The sequence below is a fragment of the Pollicipes pollicipes genome, unplaced genomic scaffold, assembly GCF_011947565.3.
Source record: "Pollicipes pollicipes isolate AB1234 unplaced genomic scaffold, Ppol_2.1 Scaffold_3447;HRSCAF=4054_pilon_pilon_pilon, whole genome shotgun sequence".
In the NCBI taxonomy this organism is placed as follows: Eukaryota; Metazoa; Arthropoda; class Thecostraca; order Pollicipedomorpha; family Pollicipedidae; genus Pollicipes; species Pollicipes pollicipes.
Window position 1 is genome coordinate 36,858,535 of NW_023596297.1, and position 22,538 is coordinate 36,881,072.

A 22,538-nucleotide genomic window follows, 5' to 3' on the forward strand; every position below is an offset into this window, starting at 1 on the left:
GCACAGAGCGCGGCCAGCTCGGCGGGCACGCTGGCCACCAACCGCTGGCAAAGGCGCCACACGGCGAGGTAGGAAAGCATGGCCATACAACGAGCAGAGACGATCGACACTACAAGTACGAAAGGTGTACTCGGCAAGAAATCCTGGCTAAAACCAGGCAAAGTCTGCGCAGCGCCCACTGATAGCGCTACCAGTAATCAAACGGACCGGCATATTTCAAGCATGTGCATAGCCGGACGGAGTTCATTCCAATTCTCACCCCAACACAGCAACTGGAAACATGTTGCTTCTTGCCACGCTTCACGCGCCTCGATCGCTTCGGTTACGTCAGTTCACACACAACACCATCCAGCAGCAGCCCAGTCCCGTCTGCGCACACCAGCGGATCCTTGAGAACGGTGAACACGCACCTATACCCACACATGCGCACCCGCGCCTGGGGTGTGCATGCTGTCAATGGCAGGCACGCCTGTGGCCACCGCGAGTCGAGGCATCGACCGCCACCAGTGTTATGCGCGCGCCGTCGCCGCGGCCGCGCCTGGTATTACCTGTCGACGGGCGTCGACACACCGTGCAGCTCACGTAGCGCATGCAACACCATGTCGATCTTGGCACGCACTGCCACCGCATTCTGTCCCAGCAGCTGCGCCTGGCGCTCCAGCGCCTCCACCCGCTGCGCTATAAACTTGAGCGCCTCCGTGTGGGTCATCTCCAAGTAGAAGCCGAATCCGATACGCACGAAAATGCGCGATGGATCATCGCTGCGGCACAGGTCACATCGTTTCAGTTTGCTGTCAGTCATTTTGTCGTCGCTCACAAAATGTGACGGCCGACGGCTTGTCAACGCGCGACATAAAAATAGGATCAGCAGTAATCGGATGACCTCACAGAAATAAATTCGGATCACGTAGGCCGCCCATCATGTCCACGTCCATCCAACATCTCATCCCAATGGAACAGGACATGTTCTTGCAAAATGTGCACTCCCGCAAGTTGTGGGATAAAACATCAACATGCGCTCGTGTAGGGAGTTAAATTGACCCTCCGAAGGTTTTTCCGGAATGGCTTCCGAACGGCGTGACGAGGCCGCGGCAAATTCTGCACACCTGCATACAATTGAATAGCGGATCACTTGGTATCAACAATTTAGGTGTATCTTGCAAAGGTCGCTGACCTATGACAGGCCAAAGCTAGGCCATGGTTTCAGCGAAGTCAATTTCCAAGGAATCGTTCAATCTGACGCAACAACGGAGTGTTAGACGAGGCCATACATCTCTGAGATGTCTTCTTAGGCAACACAAATATGGAATGAGCAAATTACGGTGATCTAAGGTCAGGTATGAAAGTCAGGCCAAGGTCAAAACCAACATGTTTTATTACTCCAGGGATTGCTTTATGCGATAGTTTCTGGTGCTCATTTCGAATTCATTGATGGGAGGAGCCGCATCATACAGCTGTCATGGACTTCTTGGAGGTCAGAATAGGCCACTGACTCACAATAGCCCACGCCAACATTTTGTTTTTAGAAACATACTGCCTAGCGTAATTTTGTCACTTATTCAAATGCAAAACTTAGAACAGTCCGGTATGATCTTGCTGACTTTATCAGAGCAGAGAGGAACACATTCCTGGCTCTCTGTCAGCACCGCATGGGGGCTGGTCTAGACTGACTGTGCGACTCGAAGTGCGTCAACCCCTTGGTCGCCGGAGCCCGTCGAGTATAACAAGCGAGCAGCCTATGCTGTGCGGCGCTGTTCTGGGCCGAAGAGAGCCACCCGCATTAGCGCCCAATCGACAGCAGTATCTCCCGCCGCCCTACCACTACTACCGCAGGACGGAGGGCGTATGGCGTCTGGTCGATCACCCAAGGCGCCCAGAACCGCTGAGCACGGCTACGGCACCGCAGATGGCCGTGTGTTTTGCGCAGGTGTGGTGTCTCCGGGGAGGCGAGTGCCCGCCCGCTCGAAATTACAGCACTCTTGACCTGTCGCGAAGCGGCGGCCGACAGCCGGGTGTTCCGTCTCACATATGACGCTTGGAGGTCTCATGAGCGCATCGGCTGCTGAGGCCATAGAAGCTTCAATTTACCAATGCTGTACTTTGATACCGACATACGAAGAATATGCTGCCAGTTCCGGACAGAGTATCATTAACATCATGATAATGATGATGCCATTGATAGGTATAGACTATAAGCAAAGGCAACGGCGGGCTTTCATCTTTGGTTTGATTTTCACAACTTTCCAGACTTGTGATCCAGCTCCAGTCTGAGCCTAGATGTGCGAGGCGCCGCTTGCGAACAGCATGGCCTGGGCTGGTTATGGTGACTCGTCGCAATGCACCTTTGATTCGTACGTTTAGCATTCCAGTAGGAATACTAATTGATTCTACCCGGCTAATTCATTCAACAAGTGCATCACAACATTTGCTTAAAATACACACTTAATAGTACTGCTCCAAGTGCATGGCCTGGGCTGGTTATGGTGACTCATCGCAATGCAACCTTGATTTGTACGTTTTAACATCGAGGTAGGAATGCTAACTGATTCTACCCAGCCAATTCATTCTCCTAAGAGCATCATATAATGTCCTTAAAACACGCACTTAATAGTCCTGCTCCAACTGCAGTATCATATTTGTCGAACATGTTCCAAGGGAAATGAGGAAGAACAATGAGAACAAACGTGACATTAGCATTTACATCACAATGAGTCATTACCACCGAAGCAGGTGTCCAACTCACCAGGTAAAACGCCACAAAAGGCATGATCGTGGCACCAGTCCGGCCCGCGAATTTCAGCTGCGCAACAAATAGTTACAATCATATGAAGCGTCTGTTGTTGAGCCAGTGCAGTGAAACCGAAACAGGAACTTACATTTTTGCTGAACAGTAGAAGTTGCATCCCAAATCGACCTTTGTTTTCAGGGGCTTCTTGTCCACCTGAGCCTTTTGCAGAGTGTTGATAGTATTCCTCAGCTCGAGGTGGTGGGCAATGTTTTCATAAACTCCATCCCGCCGGTCCAGCAGCTTCCTAAAAGAACGGAGGTGGACTTCTGTTAAACTTGTACGGCGCCCCAAAACATATGTTAGGTAAATATCAAGTGTGAATTACGGGCTGCTTTGCTGGGTGTATATGCTAAACATTGTTTAAATTATTGAAAAATCCAATCTTTGTAATTGCTTCTTTACTTCGCCTTATGTTTTCATTACAAGGGTACTTCATTATGTCTTTGTCCATTACAGTTGCCAGGAACATTACACACGCATAAGACAGCGATGAAAGCTTTATTCCTCGTCGAATAAGGAGGAAAGATGGAGATGGGAAAGAGGGTGAAGGAGAGAATAATTCATCTTTCGGCAACAAAACCTTTGCGAAAATGATTATTAGCAGTAAATTACAACTTGACTGCCTATCCTGCTAATTCTTCAAGCTGTGTTTGCACAGCGAGCCACAGTTCAAAAGGTTCCCAAAATTCAGGGGATTACGCAAGGAACACTTGCCAGCGATTATTACGATAGTGTGTATCTAACAAAGGATGAAACTATATGCCTACGTGCAAACGAATCCAATTAAGCAGAGATCACGTACACGTGCAAACGATGCCAAGTAAGCACGTACCACTTAAATATGCAAATGATTTCAGGCTAAAAACACGCCAGTTTAAATTTCGCATCACTTTGGGGTACCGTCTCGGACATACGAGTATGCAAAGCTGAAAATATGCGATTGTCAGGAAAATTTGACACATGATCCGACCTCGTGGGGTCAGTTTACTTAAAACTTAATATCAATCGCGAGTTCCAGCTGATATCAATCTACCGTTTCGTTGGCGATGCCCTGTACTTACTTTGGAAACGCCAGAGGGGTGATCCCACCACTTCAACCCCTCCCCCCCCCCTCCCACATCTACTACCTCAAGCCCCCGCATTACTGCATTCTGGGCAGGCGACACCGTGACGTTATCATGAGACTAAATCATATGGCACAAACGTTACGGCGGCGAGAAAACACTATTCCTTGCAGGCCGGTTCAAATACGAATGTTTCGATAAACCGAATTTTTTTCAACGCAGTACATTCAATGAAGCACTTTCAGACGGGAAATGGCGTTGGTTTGCACCAGAGCTACACAGTTATTGCTGAAATGCGGTTTCAGCATGCACTCGACGGCGAGATGGGGTAACCTATTTATCAGTGATGTATTCCAGAGAATTCTAGCCAGAAGTGCTTAGAAACAGCCTGTGTGAGAGTACGACAGACAACAACATAGGGTGGAGATGAGAAGCTGTGTCCCAGACGGGCTTTGAGTACCTTGGGATACGCATTGAGAAATTTGGAATGCACATCCTGTAGCCTTAGGAGGGGCGTTGCCAGGGTGGATGCATGGTTGGCATGCCCTAATGGGGGGCAGGGAGGGGTGAAGCCCGGGAGGCGTTATTATACAGCGCGTATTATTTCAGTTCAAGATGTCGGATTTCCTGTAAAATGGGACGATTTCTGGCAAGTTTTGCAATTTCTGCCAAAGAGTGCTGCTCCATATCCCAGCTGGGAAATAGTCTTGAGGGATATACAAGGGTAGTCGGGGTATTATTCCCTGCGTACCTTTTTCACCTAACCCGTCAGACTTAACGGATCAGCAAGTTAGCCAACGACTAGGACGGTCAAAGTAAAGTAACACAGAAATTCGGGCACCTGACCTCCTTACACTACCTAATTCATATTTCATTCAATATGGGTACTGCAGTAAGACGATAAATGGTCAAGTATTGCCAATTCATAAATTTATGTAAATATTACACATGATATCCATTCATTTACAAGTAAATATTCATTTCACAAAGAACTATTGCATATAAATGTTCAGGTACGTCGACTACAACGAACGTGGCGCAAGTACTGGACCTAAACAACGTGGCTTAGCGTTGCACTGGCGTAAGCTCGATGATATTACCCTGAAATCAACGGGTAAGGAGATAAGGATATGTATCAAATGTCTATGGCTGACGTCACTTGATGAAAGCATAGTTATTGCATGCGTGCACACAAATCCTTATATGAAGAGCTCAACCTTCAAAATTTCATATCAAACCCATGGCAATGATAGGTAAAAGGCTGTTTTTAGGTTTAGGTTTTGGGTTGTTTTTAAATATATAAAGCTGATTTAACCACTTGAAAAATACGCCTCCCGATACGTCATCACGTCATCGATTAATTGCGTAATGGAACATCTTTCAAACGTCAGTCACTGCCACTCTGGCCGTGTCAGCACTGCCACTGCAGCGGATGGGCTGACTCGCTTTTAGTACACCAAATTTCCGAGAGGTGACGGTGTGTTAGTGGAGCATGCTGGCGAAAGCGAATGTCGTTGAATACGAATAAATCTTGGCTGAAAGAATCTGTGAAAAACACTAATCTGACGGGCACTGACGGGCATCAGACAGAATACACATCGTGTCACCAGTGATCTGTGACGTCAGCAATAATAACGCACATAATATAGTATATTTATGTCGCCTGCTAGTACATTTGAGAGCATTTGGTGACTCAACTTGCTCATACGGTAAACCATTATCAATGTTCCAGCATGTACTCTACGCAAGCTCACGCCGCAAGCGTTGGCGAGTACAGAGCAACAGTAAATTTTGAACGTCGTCTAACTGGGATGGTCTGTTATGATTTGTCTCCATGTTCGCGATTTCGTCCCAAATTAGCTAGCAAAAGGCAGGTACCCCGATATAAGACGGCTACATGTGACTGAGGATGTATACATACGCGACGTGGACCCATCTAACGGACACGTCAATGCGCGGGGAACCTTAGCCCTCCACGAAGCATGCATCAAGTGTGCGTGCAAAATGAAGAATTATGCTGATGTCTCGTATTTTGCCTCAAAGCTACGGTGTGTAGATTTAACTATTCCGTAATTTTATCCGTTAATCACAAGTCAGAGTGGTTGTGGACGAAACGTAAGAAACGAGATAGGAATGCGATTCACTTGGACTGCTCTCGAATGAGTTTTGCTTCCGTTCTTAGCACAGTCCAGAAAGCAAGCGCGCAAAGTTGAAGGTGCATCTCGGTAAATAACAAATAACGCAGGCGCTGATATTTTCAACAACCACTCTTTACATATATGTATATATGTATATATATATATATATATATATATATATATATATATATATATATATATGTATGAAAACCTGATCATTTTTGAAGATTTCAGTAGCTTGCAAATACCCCAACTGAAAACACATGGAAAAGGTGTAAATCTAAATAATAATTTTTTGGATTCATTGTAACCACAACGCTCACACCCCAACAAGCAAAAAGCGGCAGTCTTGTCGTACAGCACCGGAGCACAGAACTACTCCGTCCGGAAAAAAGGATTCATTTATCAACCGTGGAATGTATGGACAGTAGACATCATGAGGGAGCGAACATGTACCACAACCAAGTATCAACTTATGTTGCCTGGCAACACAAGAATATATGTGTGCCTAAAGCTCAGTGGGGAACAGATCAGGCTGCCGCTACCTTTCGCCAATTAAGGAAATCTCCCGTGAAAAAGTTACTATTCGGCTGTCTCCCAGATAGCGAGCCGAGGAAATGTCAGCTTACCCGAGGACGCCAAATTGCTTTGTGCCTAGGCCACATCCGACCGCCGCCACGGAACCCCGCTCGATGACAACGGCGATAGGTCGTAGGCGTACCGGCTCCGTCCCGATAACGCCGATAAGCTGGCAATGATACGCTATCAGCCCTTGGGAGGGTAATAGGCGAAATCAGGGTGGATAAAGGTGCCGGTGATTCTGACGGCTCCATACTGACGGACGTGAAGATAGGACTGGCTGTCGGTCAAGAGGCAATGACCGTTACAAGACACGAAATATTTCTTCTCTTTCAAGTTTCTCATTTCCTCTTTTTCTCAATTCAACTCAACTTTCTCAACTCTCGATAGTAGCTGGCTTAAACCTACTGGTGTGACAGGTGACAAGACATTATGAGCTGTTGTAATGCTGCGACTGGTATCTTCGAGAGTACCTCCTATTAAAATCATACAGACCAGACATGCTAAGGTTGGGGTACTAGCACAGACACGGATCAAAATCATAGCCTGATATGCCACAGAGACAAAACGCTGGATAGCAAGCGAACTAAAGTAGGGTGCCACCTTCCGGGGCTTTTCGTTTGTTGTAAGATCAGACGTGCAAGATTTGATCGGTTAAAACCAAATGCCTAGGGTTCCCTCTGAGTGCCTCAGAAATCTGTGCAAAGTAGGCGCTCCAGCGCGAGAAGTCTCGATGTGCGCCTTACACCACCTTTTAAGAATGTTTTCTGTTTGCTCATCTTTTCCAACCCAAATGTTCCATACTGTTTGCAATGCATCAGTCCGTCAAAAACCTGTGTAACAAATGCTACGGAAGCTTTAAGGACTCTACATTGGGAAAATATACAACAATGTGACAACATGACAGTCCAGCGTGCCTGAGCAGGTTAACAGATGGGGCCCCGACAAGTGTGTATGGCCCTCCATTCAAATAGAAAGTACCCAAGACCCAAGTTGGAGGACCCAAACGACCGAGTCTGCCCCAGCAGGTTAACAGATGGGCCCCGACAAGAGCTTAGGGCCCTAATCAAGTGACGGAATTGGAAGCGCCCTAGACCAATTGTAGAGTTTATGTTGCATCGTCATGAGCATATCGTCGAAAATAAGAATGTTAACCGAAACCAACGTAAAGGGCCATTGGGCAATTGAGAATACCCTGGCACAACAAGATATGAGGGCCCTGGCTATAGCTCACAGAGCCTTTCTGGAGAATGGAAGGAATCCGTGGAAGGCCCCTGATTGACAAGAGCACCCCGCCGCGCTAGTAGTAAGGCCTCAGGAACAGTGCAAGGCCCCGCGAGCAAATGCAAAGAAATAAAGGGCAACGTGTAAGGCTCCTCAACGATCGGAACGACTTTTCAAGTGGGCATATATGCCCCTAGAAAGAGCGTAGGGCCCCTGGGCGGTTTAATAAGGCTTAAAATTCCCAAGTAACAACTTGTTTAACCATTGGAGACTTTTGCTTTTGTCTTCTCGTGGCGTCCTTCATTTTCGCCGACAACTGTTCTTCTTGTTCTGTTGTAGTGTAGTGTTGTTGTAGTTGAACAACTGTTCTTGTTCTCGGTCGCCTGGAAATCCAAAGATGTCCCATGTTGCGTTTTGTGCTCAAAACTGTACCTGCTCGGCTGGCTACGGGCCCCTTCGGGCCCAAGGAGGGATGGCCACGCGGTCCCCCCCCCCCCGCTCTGAAGCCGCCACTGCCTCTATGCCTATAAGTGCCGCCTTCAAGATACGTTGGCTCAGGACTGCGACGCACAACAGATCTGGCACCCCCTAGCTTCGTAGCGCCACTCCACCTCAACGTACAGCTATTGACGTTGATGCTGCCTGAGCGGCTGCATAGAAATATGACGGTCTTCCATGCTCGAATGGCACGCCGCAGCGACTAACGCTGATGCACCCAAGTACAAAGCGATGCAAAGGCAGTGTGCCTGGGGTATAGTCCTAGCGGAAACGGTCGCAGAGTCTTCTGTGTGCTCAGTCCTTCAATAGGCCTTTTCAGCTGCTCGGGACCTCTCTGGTCACTGAGGGGTCCTTTGGCCATTGCCAGCTGCTGGGAGCTGGCGTTGTCCGAGTTATGATGATTGATATTATGGAGCGCATCGGCTACTTAGGCCAGTTTGCGCTCTCGTCAAATTATAATCGCATGGCGGCTTTAAGGTTCTATTGAGGGAAGTACATCACGTGGAGTGCAACAGCGGTCCAAAACAGTAGAACGTCACGTGGGGGGATCTTTGGATATTCACCTATAAGTGAAGTCAGCGCGACTTCGCGTGTAAAGAAATGCTGCCTCTCCGCAACTAGAAGTGCACATTCTATTAGTGCATACCTGACAGTGAGAATCTCGTCACACCTATCGCATGTAGGGGCGTCTGCTGCGTTGCTCAGTCGCAATGTGTGCGTACCGTGACTATGGCCAATACTGGGCAAGACAGTATCACTTCTTTGCGGCTAGTTGTTCAGTGTATTAGCGTGGAAAATTATTCACATAGATAAGACAGTAGCATTAGCCTTATTCCTCGGAAAAACCAGAGAACGGAGATACAGTTTGGTCGATATTTTGGCAACATGCCTTTATCGAAACAAAACCAGAAGAAACCACTCCTGCTTTTGTTTCGATAAAGGCGTGTTGCCAAAATATCAACCAAACTATATCTCCATTCCCCTGGTTTTTCCGAGGAACAAGGCTAATACTACTGTATTATTTCCGTGGCTAGGCTTCGAAGTGAGGACGACCTGTGCCCTCTCTAGTCTGTCCCAGGTTACATGGCTTTGAGCTTGTTCTGACTGCTCTCCTGACCCCACCTTGTCTGCCATTTCGATGTCACGTAGTGCAATTGACGCGCACGGGTCGCTCGCAGGAACTCGCACGGCGCCGTCAGGCGGCAGCAGGGTGGCTGCCTTCGCAACCTGGTCAGCTGGCTTGTTTCCAGCCAGACCGGCGTGGCTGGAGATCCGGACCAGCGTTACCTGCTGGTCCCTTTGTCGCAGGCTGGTGTGCTTGCGGTCAACTGCGCTAGATACGTATATGTCTTTACTGTACACGTGATACGTATACAGAAAATAAAGCGTAGAACGGTAGGTTATGAACGGTGTGTTATGGTAAAATACGCTCTGAACAGTAGGATGGCCAGCAATTCGGCAGCAAAACACAGGCCGATGACGGTAATCCGTTCATGCGTTCAGAGCTTCGCGGGGCCACGAATGCGCATAAGGTAATCAGGTTCGTTCTGGATCCATCAGTGTAGAAGTACGCTGACCGCACCACGTTTTCCACATCAGCTTTTGATATTCCCACCTCAGCTCAGCAGTGTGCGTAGATCCCTTTGCAAGCATGAGTGATGTGTCACCCCTGGGAGGTAAGGCTTGCAATGGCTCTGCGAATGAATGATCGTGAGGCTGTATTTGGCGTACGTCTGCTCCAGCGCCGCGGAGCCATTCGCCTATACGTCCACAAAGTGGTCGCGTTTTCCCTACCCTTTCCTGTGAGCGATCCCATCAGATCTGCGGAGAAGGTCGTGTCATGAGCTGGGTCCGTGCGAAACTGGTGTGCTCTGATCGCGTACCGCACAGCTGAAGAGCGGCGCCTCATGTCCAGCGGTGGATCGTTGGCGTCTAGTAGCAGGGTTGTCGTGGGGGACGTGCGAAAAGTGCCAGCAGCGATGCGTATCGATTGATGATGAATGCTGACCAATATATTCTTACTGGATTCGCAGGTCGAGTCGTAGACTGCACGTACATAGTCGAGTTTGGACCAGATCAGTGAACACAGCATGTGTCGTTTTGCGGTCTCCCTCATACGCCATACGTGAAAGCACCTAAAGGACACCTAGGGCATTGAGACACATAGTGCGAAGATCCTTTAAGTGGTCTCCATAGGAAACGCGGCGATCCAAAACCAGACCCAAAAACTCCACTTGCTCCATTTGCATTTGCATCCACTTGCATCTGCAAAAGCTCCATTTGGCTGCTCTATCCGCACAAAGCTGAGTTTGACGCCCTGCCAAAGCTGTGGTGGATGCCGTAACCAAAACAGCAAAATCTTCCATAAATAGCGAACGTCCGGCGTGCGCAGGCACCGTGTCTCAGATATCATTCATCATGAACGCAAACACGCTTAATATTCCGCCCTGCGGAACACCACTGCATTGCGGGAATCGCCGAATAGGTATTCGCGACTAAAATTCTAAGAGAACGGTCACGAAGGTAGTTTGCTAAAACTTAAAAAACAGCCCATGTGCCCACGCACACCGCATCTGTGGAGTTCGGAGAGAATGATGTGACGCTAGGTGGTGTCAAGGGCAGATTTAATGTCGATGAATGCTGCTAAGACATGTAACTTCTATGTAAAAGCCTTCCGAGCTGCAATGTAAAAGTTGCGAGCGGCGTAAAATGGTTGATGCCACTAATATATGCCTGCCTTGAAGACCGCATGGCATCACGTAAAACACGTCTGCCTGCACTCTCACACGCTTGAATGCTATGAGTTTGGTCAGCGTGAAGCAGCGATTAAAGCGTCAAAAGGCTCGTTTCCTAGATTGGATGGCAGCCCGACAGCCCTCCGTCCACCACGGCACCGGAATGCCTAATGGCTTCGGGAATCGATGCCCTGGAAGCTTCTTAACAAGTGGTGCTGACCTCGTCCATCACAGCAGCTTTACGGTGACAGTCACAGTGCTAGGTCCCATCAAGTCCGCTTGAGCCCCGCACGGAGAGTTTTTAACTTAAGTCCGATAGGGAAGTGTCGATCCCGTTCGGGCGATCGTCCACGCCCCAACAGACGCAAGTGGCGAGTGTTGGGGTGCGTATCGACAGGTCGATGGCAGTTATTGCCACACGGTTGTGTTTTGTGGACGTGACGAACTCTGTTTAACACGCTTAAACTGTTTCTGTGAAGGATGTGTTAAACGTACGTTTGCAGGGGCACGCCCCTGCAAGGGACTCCATTGTGCACCAAGGCGAAAGGCGAAACCACCGCGGGGGACAGTGCTTACACGGATGTCCGCTCGAAACATGTTGTAGCACTGCACGGCGGCATGCACAACTTTCGGAGCGAGTTTTGTCTCCGGTAGACATGCCACGGCCTGTGTCCTCGAGTAGAAAGTCCGCTCTAGGCCAGTGAAGTTGGCTTTAAAACCTCTACGTTCCATTATAAAATGGACGTTAGCGTCATGCCGCTGCCATCGTGCTGCTATGGGCTCACGTCAGTGCTGACATCAGCGAGTCGACATAATTATTTTAAAACCAATATTCGGTTCTCATTCTTGAGCTCAATGCCTACGCCTTACCGTGTACGGTTTCAGCCGATTCTGACCGTACTCTGGGACGGGATCTAGGACTTCCCTGGTCCGTGGGCGACACAGGTTAGGGTGGGGCCCGCTTCGCACCACGGCCGACAGGGGACGGCACCTGGGCTCCGTTTGCATCTCTCAACGAATGCGTTGGTGGGAGGGGGGGGGAGGCATCGCCCCCAATATGGGGTTCGTGTTGCTGATAGTGGTGGAAAAGTGGGCGGACTGGGACGGGACAGCCGCGCTGCGCGTCCCACTGCCCTAAGATCTAACGCCTCGGGCCGACTGACAGGACGGGTTGTCCTGACACTTACGGGCGCCGTTACGGGCGATTGACAGTCACCAGGCGCGGACCCCCGGCACGCGCGGAGCTACCGGAGCACCCTTCGCGGTGACCCAGAGGGCTCCCACCCCGGGAGCAGCTGCTCGCACATTACAGGCGGGGGCGGGCTGACGCCGGGCTTCAGATGGGCTCTCGCTCCCCACCCCAGACACCCCAGGAGCCCCGCACAGGGGCAGGGCAGCGACCAGGGTTGCCTGGTCAGTACCAGACCAGACCGTCCCCCGGGAGCGCCCGCTCTCACATGGGAGACGGGAGGAGGGCGGCGCGCCGTCGCGTTCACGGGCACGGCAAGCGCTGAGGGAGGGCGCGGCCCTCGGCCACGTTGGAGCAGAGTTCATCCTCTTCTCCGCGCTAACTGATGTTCCTGCCGCTTGCACAGGCTCCATCGCGCGCGCAGCTGGACTGAACGGACGCTCACACGAGTCCACTCTGGACTCGTCAACAGCAGACGCGTTCAATAGTTTCTGGTTGAAAGCTAGACCAAGCCTTTCCGGAAACAGATTAAAGCACCTGCATCGTCAATAGCAAACGCGTTCAACAGTTTCTGTTTGAAAGCCGGGCCAAGCCTTTCCGAAAACATATAAACGCACCTGCATGCAGGGATGAGCTGGGGCACGCTGCCTGATGTCTCCCACCTTCGTCTCAGGTACGATGGGCATATCAAGCATGAGAACGAAGCTATCAGTCTGCCTTTCGGTTATGGAGCGCTAAATACAATCCGCTCTGTTCGTGCGGCGCCCTGGTCAGCTAGACCCTTGTCAACCCCTCGTTGGTCACCTCTGATCCACTACCCCTCAGTGATGACCCGTTCTGACCCACTGGTCCCTCAGTCCCTCCCTCGTTGGTCACTCCTTCTAGTACTCGGCGGTGCATGACCCCCTCTCCCTGATTGGTGGGTGTGGTCGGTGTTGCGGAGACGGGTACCTGGACTTATTTTCCTTGTGTGTGGTTATAGAAGAGTTTATTGGGCGTGTATTTTTATGTCTCTCTCCACGTCATACTCTACGCGCAAGACTCCATTTAATTACCGAGTGGCACCACTTGGTTCGCCGGGCACCGAGAGAAGTCCATGAAGGCGACGGAACAGGCTCAAGTCTGCGAGCTTCTAATCCTCCTGCTCGCTCCTTGCCATCAGAAAGTGAGGTGCGGTCTCATTTTTCGCACCCAGATCGACGCTTTGACCCCTGCTGGAAGGGCCGGATACTGACCCCCTGCGAGGGGGCCGCTGGTAGTCGAGTTTATGTTGTGACGTTCCATAGGTTTTTTATTTCTTTTCTTTTCTTTTTGCTTCATCGCACAGAATCCCCCCCCCCCCCCCACCAGAACCGGGTCCAATAAAGGGAGGGCACACTGGGCAGCTTCTGCGCCGCCAGGGACTACCTGTGCGGCATACGCAAGCCGGAGCCCGGAAAGTGCCGCTGTGGCGCCGCCGGCTATGAGTCCGCGGCAGCCAATGGCCTTTTTCACAAAGAGCTGACCAAGCACCTCTTCGGTCCGAGCCAGGGCATGGCCCCACAGCTGAAGCATCCCACGGCATGCCCGACGTCTGGCATTTATCGGATTTAGCGAAACGAATATATTTGTTTCGATACAGGCAGGTAGCCGAAATAGCAATGCATCTACATCTCGTTTCTCCGGGTTATTCTTTAATGAATAAGACAAGCAGTCCTGTCGTATCTATTTACCACGAACCTTTTACTTGGATGAAATTCAGGAATCAGAGCTTACAGACCAGTGCTTGTTGTGTCAGTCTTGATCACTATCAGCCGATGGCGCAATTCCAGGTCAATGGCAGAGTTTGGTGGCGAAAGCTTAACGTGCCGCACTGCTTGGCACGGCCCATCCTGCCCTCTGACGTCACGTGCCCTTTCGTGTGGCCGCTGCCGCCCGCCGCAAGTAAAACCTGTCAAAGATAAATAGCTAGCGCCTTAAGTGACTCGAACCCACCAAACCACGGATGGGCGGTTCGGAAGGCTGGCGCTTTAACCAAATGAGCTATCGGGTCGACACATAGAGGATGTACGTTGATTCAGTGCTCTGAAATACTGCAGGGCCCATAGGGAAAGCTGACAGACCAATGCAATCCAAAGACGGAGGAGGTCAAACTAATATCCCAGGTAGCAATATCTAGTGCCACACATGTTTGGCGGTTGAAATTTTACCAGGACGTCAAATACTGACATTGTTTCCAAGTCGCTCGACTTTGCCATGACTGGGTCAGAGTTGGGTCACGCCATACTCAGGACACGCTGAGGGTTCGAGAAAGCCAAGGCCTCGAAAAAAGGTTACCAATCATACATGCGTATATATGTATGTATATATATATATATATATATATATATATATATATATATATATATATAGGGTAGTCTGATTATGGGGATTAGAGAACTGTATTCATAATCGTGTAATGACACACGTTGACATTAATATTGGAATGTTTTACATTTGATGCTAATGAAACCAGCATCAGATATGATGAAATAAGGCCCTTTATAATCATCGGCATGCTTTTAAGTGGAAAGACTGCTTTAGACAACACAGATCCTCTGTTTAGTACATGTGCTGTGCATGTACATGTACGTCCTTGCTTGATTATGACACTGTACCTTGCGCAACGATGATTACAAGCCGATTGACAGCCGTTGTATCTGGAACTTGCGCTCACGAACACCTGATGTGAACGATTCGACAGTTATATTAATTTGGCCTTGATCGCGGCACGGCAGATGGAATGGCAGAGTCTGAATGACGTCATCATGACATTATGGATGCCCGGGTGACCTTGACACAGTCTCCCCGAATACTTTGCACATTTAGCGGGCGTTTGAAGGATTTAGGTTTCAAGAAGGGCAGGGCTATGAACTGCGCCGAATGATTTCTCTAGATGGCTATCTTAGTTCAAAACAAATGTGAAAATCTCCATTTATATGGAGTATTCAACATTTCTGCAACGGGCGGCTCCAATAGTGCTCAAGGGTGCATCGTCTTGCACACCAAAGGCCCAGACACTCCCTTTTATAAATTTTAAACTGGCTGAAGGCACAGTGGACGTTGTCATCCAGTTTGACTCATTTTGAGGGATTGTGATGGGCGGTGGCAGGTCAATAACGCGTTATGCGATCGCAGACTGTGAGCATACAATTCAAGGGAGTGTTTCAGCCATGAAAATATTTAGGCAAGTATCACATAGCATAAAAAAGGTTTACTCGTACCTATTGGTACGCTTTTAGGCGCAAGACTGACCTAAATTCCAATCAATCTTCAACCCCACCCCAATGTGGAGCAGCTTCTCTAAGTACCATGCGGATGCGTGATGCAACGCCTCTGTACTTTACGGTCATAAGGGGAGCCAGTCGACTTTGTTAGAAACTACAACAATGGATTCATTTAGAACAGGTGCTACTCATACCGTCCACAAAGAAAAAAAGCACTCGACTAGGGTCCGCCGGGTCGGCGGGGTCACCCCTCCCTCCCCCTCGGCTATTGTCGCTATCCACTCACGTGGGACGCAATTAGGGCGTACTGCATGAGTAGCGAACACCTGTTTGTTTGGTTGTACAGCGAAACCACACGCTTCCTGGTCCAATGCTTGGAACACTAGCGAACACCTGTTTGTTTGGTTGTACAGCGAAATCACACGCTTCCTGGTCCAATGCTTGGAACACAAGTTTTGAATGTGAACAGAGCGCGGACTGTGAACTTGAATCCTCCAGGGCACGGCGTGCTCTATCCGTGACAGGCGCAGAGCCTTTCCAGAGTCAAACTCGGGCGGTTTCGGGGGCGTCTTCTCGCTACATCTGCCGCGCGTCCGAATGACCGCCGCCCAGCAGCAGTTTACGAACCGCACCGCCGGCTCCGCAGCGTGGAGCCGTCTGCCCGCGGCGGCCGTCAACGAGCCCTTGCGCACTCTTGAGTGTTTTAAATTGCTGACTCACTGACTGAAGCTGCTTTTACATTTGCCTTTGTGTAAACCTCTCTGTGCGTCATGTTTTTATATGACTAGGAACAATCACCATCCAGATGTGCCCATAATGAAATAAATAAACTGAATGAGATAGAAGAGCAAAGCTCACTTACTTCAGATCTACTTTCAAGGTCTCATTCAGGAATTCCTCATATTTTGTGATCTTGTCCCTGTCCATTGTGCAAAAAGGTTGTTGCACTGCTGGATTTGAACCTGAAACATGCATTTGCAAGTCACTTATGGATACACTCTGAGACATCTAAGACATTGCACATATTGCAAAAATGTGCAGAATGTATTGCCCCTAGGAGACATGTAAAAATTCAATTTCACCTATCATTTCTCACAGCTTCATTCATACTCCATGTGAATAGAGATTACTCCATGTGAATAGAGATTATGCAATGTCCTTGGGGAGGGACTGATGCTTAGAATTGGGCATATTTTTGACTTTAGAGGACAAGCAATTAAAAATAATAAGACTGTCACTCATGACAAGTGAATGGAAGGTTCATAGGTGAGCAGAACATAGGTGAACACCAGAAACAAAGGTGAACAGAAGGTTCCAGCTGGCCTCTACTATGAAAGCTGGTAGTATCTACCACCTCCTGCCTCATCACAACATCCAGCCATATGTTCCCCAGGCACTGTCTGCTAACAATTTACAGCATACAGCTGCAAGATATGGCAAATATTGAAGAACATATTGCTAAACATTCATATTTTGATGTGCATGTGTGCAAAGCCACCACATCAAGGCTATAAGTGTGATAAGTCAGGATAATGGCACCACTGGTGAACTCAGGTCTTGGTGATTTGGGACTAGAGACAAAGGTAATCCCAGGATGCTTGCAATGACATGAAGGAACCCTACTTGAGTCGGTCCACTACCTACTGAGTTTGAGGCATGGAGAAAATACTTTAGAAAACAGCTATGGTTTATGGCTGTGAAGTGTCACATCACAAACAAAACTGATGGTGAATGGTGTCCTCCATGCTTAATAGGCCAGATGATGGAAACAAATTCAGGTGCCTGAAAATTATTGGCTGTTATACAATGAACTCCCATCTTGATAACCTGTCATGACAACACCCATAAAACTTGGAAGTGTCTTGCGGGGATGTGGTTTTGGATAGCCTGAAACTGGTGGCAGGGATCTTGCCAAAGGTCAGATGACATCAGAGGACAACATGGACAGGCCTGAGCATTGCAGCACATCAAGCTTTCACCTCATCCAAGCCAACTGTGTGCCTTGGGAACCAAGTGGCATATTGAAGACATTACTTAGCACTCACATTGGCAAGTCAAACAAATGGACCATAGTAACTCTATTATGACCAGCAGAAAGCCCAATACAATTTCTCCCTTCACAGAAACATCTCAAACTCAAATTTTGAGCTATTCAATAAGATTTTAAGGAAACTAGCATTGTCAGGATTCTTCAACTACTTCGCCTTTTTTAGAAGAAGAAAAATATCCACTGCGAGCATTTTATGCGCAGTACGAAACGGGCACAACCAGTAGCCTTTCTCACAAAGGCAGTTTTTTGTACAGTTGTATTGTAGTTTGTAAGTTTGTATGTGTAGTTGTAAAAATGTGTTTCATGAAGCACAAACCTACAAAAAACAACTACAACCTACAAATCTACAAATCTACACACAGAAATACACAAATTTGTTGAGACTTTGTAAACAATCACATAGGTTTGTTTCATAAAGGCCAGCTGATCTTACAGTCATGATGAATGTGTAAAATGGAAAGTACAAATCACAACTACAAATCAACAATGGCCCAGCCTGTTGTAGAAAACTTGGTCACAGGTGTACACCAGTGCCATTATACATTTGGATCAGTTATTCAAGCTTAAGATTACATTGTCAGGCAGTGTTGCACTCAGACATGGATGCTGGATCTGCAGTAATGCAGAGAAGGCAGAGAAATGCAGGAAAATTCAGAGACAGAATCAACATGGCCTGGGAGCTACCTGAGTCCTTTCAGTAAGCATTACCCATTATTTGTAGCACTTGACTTTGATGGTGATTTGGGTTTGAAAGCACATCACCCTTTAACTTTATGTCAAGCCAATTGACTTTGTTGAGCAATCACCCAGTTCCCTTAGTGTTTTGAGCACCTTGATAGGGTATGCACTGGCCAATGAATGTAGTGTATTCATATAATCAACATTTGTCTTTGCCTGTCCACACTGATGCTGAATATATCCCATCAATCATTACTATAAAGCAATCACAGCAATGTCAGTTGATTGTTTATAGCATTTATTCTACTTCACAGGTACCGCTTCAGGATTACTGCAAGGGCTGCAGATGCCATTTTAAATCATATTGGTGAAAGATTGAGCCATCCAACAAAAAGAAGCATGGCACTAAGCCCAGAGCAGCAGTTCCTCCTAGCCATGAGGTCTGTCTAGATTTTTGTACATTGTTGCACTGTTAGTACCATGAATGCCTATTTTTCAAAGCAAATGTATCAAATATATTGAAATGTTCAAAAATTTCAACTGTTTTAATCCTGGTTCCATGTAGGTTCCACTATGAACTCTTCCTCGATTTTCAATTTGCTGATGTCACACAGATCTGTTGTATACATTTCAGGTTCTACGCAACAGGTAGTACGTACATCATGGTTGGGGACGGCCACGGCCCCTCTAAGGCGACAGTGTGCAGGACCGTACACCGTGTCAGCGGACTGCTCCTGGATGCCTTTGGTGCAGTGCTCACCTGGCCCAGTGGACAGCAGCTGACAGATGTGAAAAGAAAATTTCATGCCATGCATGGACTACCTGACATTGTTGGTACGTTTCTATTATTCTCTTCAGTACCTGCATTACGTTCAGCTCTTGGCGTTAGGTATATGAGGCAGTGCTTGGACGTCACTTCTGTAGCCCAGAAGTAGATTTTGCATCTTATGTCACGCACTGTTCAGCCATCAACCATTGCAACCCATAATCATTTAGATTTGAAGCTGAAAACGAAAATTACGACCAACCATTCCCATTGGCCTCCAAGCCCCTCCCACGCGCCACGAAGCCCATGCGCGCGGCGCGCTATGCCGCTTGATGATTTTTGCTCAGAACAATGTATTCATCACTAAAATGACCGAACCAGAACCGCATGTTTTCTGTTTTGTCCGCCAACAGTATGATGTTTAGTATGCATGTCTTTTGAGCGTAAATCAAACATTGTTTGAAGTGGATGCTGCAGGTTTTGGCAAATGGGAGTGTGATCATTATTTCAACAGGTTTCTTAACTGTTCAACAGGCGCAGATCGATTGGGGCCACGGCCATCCCACCCCCTTTGGTCTTGAGGTTTAAAACCAAAACCGAAGCACTAATCGCAGGCCATACGAGGTCAGGTTGTGGCACACGAAAACCGGAACATACGAGGTCAAAATGTCAGACAGCAGTCAAAGGGTCTCTTGCACTGATCGTGGGCTTCATGAGACAGCGATGGCCCGTTTGTCAGTCAGCTGACAGAGACCACCTACACGAAACAGGCTGCTCCGTGCCGATGTGGTCCCTAGAGGGCCCCTGTCTAATTTAGGAGCAAGGCCGCACCCGTAAATGACAATCTGGAGCCCCCGTAAGCTGCCCAGCCGTGCGACTGGAGACTTCATGACCATTAATGCTTTTCATCCTTATTTCAGGCTGCGTTGATGGCACACACATCAATATTACTGTGCCGAACAGCCAAACGGACAATTACACAAATCGGAAGGGTGCCACGAGCATCAATGTCATGGTCGTGGCAGGACCCGACCGCCGAATTTTTGCGGCGTCCGCACACGCCAGTGGTCGTGTTCACGACGCTAGGGTTCTGCGAACGTCCGGGATTGTGAAATAGTACGTGTATGCACCCGTTTATTTTAAATTGTTGCTTTTCATCCTGTGAGATGATGTCTTACTGTCATAAAGCCATATTTCCTGCGGCAACATTGGTGATGTAAGAATCAGAATTTGTTACAGCTACACGTTAATATTTGGATTGCCTTTGTGCCCAGAATTACCCTTTTTTCGTGAATTGGTCCCCTTGCACTGCACCCTTCTTCAGCTTTCACACCATAACCTTTAAATGTCGAGGCGTTGAACACACCTTGTACAAGAACACTGATTTTGACATTTGTATCATTATTAAAAGTGCTGCTAACTTCTGTGAATGCTGTTGTTGTCAATGTCATTGAGTAATGTAATCACGCATTTTTTGCCGAAAGCCACGAAGGAATAATGCTGCATGTTGCTGTTTTTATGTGTGTGTGTTTTTTTTTTTTGGTGCCTAGCTTGACTAACGCATGCCGTTTTCGGTGCGGTCTTGGCTTCACCAATGGTGGCCCGTCACCAGGCGCAGTCTTGCTGGGAGATAGCGCTTACCCTTGCCTCCCGTGGCTTTTAACGCCAATTGCGGCTCCTGCGACTGACGAAGAGAGAAGGTCAGTTGCAGTTTGAGCGCACCTGGGTGTCTTGCTTATGCATGATAGCCATTTAGAGCTGAAGTGAGTCAACGTGTCGCTTCCCGATAGAAATGTGCCGGAAAGCGATCAATGAACAAAGTAGTACTGGCTGTTCAAAATGTTCCATGAGGACATGAAACATGGATAAGGACATGAGTTGAAGCGCAACTGGAAGAGTGTCTTAGCTGTTCTCATGTCACGGGCTGGATGCTGTGGCATTTACAAGCTTGTGGCATTTATAAGCGTTTGTGCATTTATAAGCTTTCTTCGTTTTTACAGGCTGGGTCATGGGTGTCGATTTGTATTCTTTTGTGGGAGCCCTGCCTCCCTTCAAATATCTGCCTCCCTTGACACGTCTGGGTTGGGGATGGGGATAGGGTCAGGCGCGGTACGCTCTTCGCCTACATGTTGCGACTGTTCACATGCTGTTCTTGCGTCCTCTCCAAAAACCAGGTACAACTCGGCACATGCTAAGACACGCGTGATAATAGAGAATACTATCGGCGCCCTTCGGATGAGGTTCCAGGCGCTAGACACGAAAAAGATGCGGCTGAAAAAGATCGAGTCATGCGTACGCGTCACCATGTAAGTTTTTAACATTCGCTGGCAATACCGGACCTTCCATTAAAAATATCTAAGGACATCTCGGGATAAGCTCTTTCTGCCAAACAACGACAAATTAATACTTGTATGTATGCAGGCGTTTATGTAGTAATGCGATGTATGCATGCACTCATGTAGTTATAAATTTGTGTACGGATAAATATGTGTGTATGGTTGCATACATAAATAGGTGTACTAATGCACGTTTCTATAAATTCAGGCATGAATGTATGCATGCATCTCCGTACGTTTAGATGTTTCCGGATCTAGTAATGATTGTGCTACGCGTCGACGTTGGTCAATTGTGGGGAGAGGACGCTGGTGTATAGCCGCTTTCGCTGGCACCACCAACACCATAGCCAGCCCCTTTTTTGTGGCACGTCACCCAAAAGCTAGCTGTGCTCTACCATGAAATGTTTGCCATTTCAGCGCGTGCGCAATTTTACATAACGTATGCCAGAGTACCGGAGACGACGGCCGATGGCTGGCTGAGGAGGCGGGCGCGGCGGTAGTGGCGGCAATCCAGCACCGAGCGGGCGAGGCCGGTGACCAAGATCAACCCACGGGCCAGGGGCTGGATGCGACCACACAGCGGCGCGCCGGTCAGGCCAGACGAAATGAGTTTGTTCGCCTGTTCCGGGAATAGAAACTCAGTCAACCATACCAACAAGGCTCTTCATTTTTCATCTGTTTGTGTCTGTTTTGACAACGTTTGAGAGTTAATGCGGCATTGCAGTGTGCGCGGCTGTTCGTGTTTTGTGTATGCGATTGAATGCATCCCGCTGAGTTGTTGTAATGCTATTGAATTGTCGTAACCTTCCAAATGAACGTGGCAAAGCAGTCTTTGTAATATAGCCTGCTGAAGTACGCTGTTTTTATTTCTTCCGTATTGAATAAATGGATACTTTCATACATAATTTAAAACTGTCACGCTTCATGCGTCAGAATGGGAGCATTTCAATCCTTTTCAGAAAAAGAGCAAACCATGGTATTGAAACGGGCATATATATATATATATATATATATATATATATATATATATATATATATATATATATATACATGTATATACACAACATGTATCAAACAAAGTATTCGTAACATATATCATCGCAGACTGAAACGCCCCCTAGGTAACAGTATAGCGTTTAACGAGCGGAGAACGCAGAACAGCGGATAACAGATAAAAGAACGAATAGCGCGTCACAGAGCGGATGACGGACGGAGTTTAGATGAAAAACATTGAAATCCATGGCATCA

At 48.1% G+C, this 22,538-nt stretch overlaps 1 protein-coding gene and 1 long non-coding RNA gene across 4 annotated transcripts; one reads left to right on the forward strand and one right to left on the reverse strand.

Moving 5' to 3' along the window:
* Uxt (Uxt prefoldin-like subunit) lies at positions 1-19,259 on the reverse strand (the record flags this gene model as incomplete). 3 transcript variants are annotated; one of them, XM_037214935.1, is given in 4 exon segments in its annotated part: positions 1-761; positions 2,877-3,032; positions 16,323-16,422; positions 19,011-19,259. In XM_037214935.1, coding segments are annotated over 4 exon segments (480 nt in total). In that variant the 5' UTR covers positions 19,018-19,259.
* Positions 19,260-20,571: 1,312 nt separating this feature from the next.
* LOC119091207 (uncharacterized) lies at positions 20,572-22,105 on the forward strand. Its single transcript, XR_005093375.1, has 3 exons — positions 20,572-20,654; positions 21,129-21,260; positions 21,708-22,105. It is a non-coding gene; the product is annotated as an uncharacterized LOC119091207 (long non-coding RNA).
* Positions 22,106-22,538: the final 433 nt, after the last annotated feature.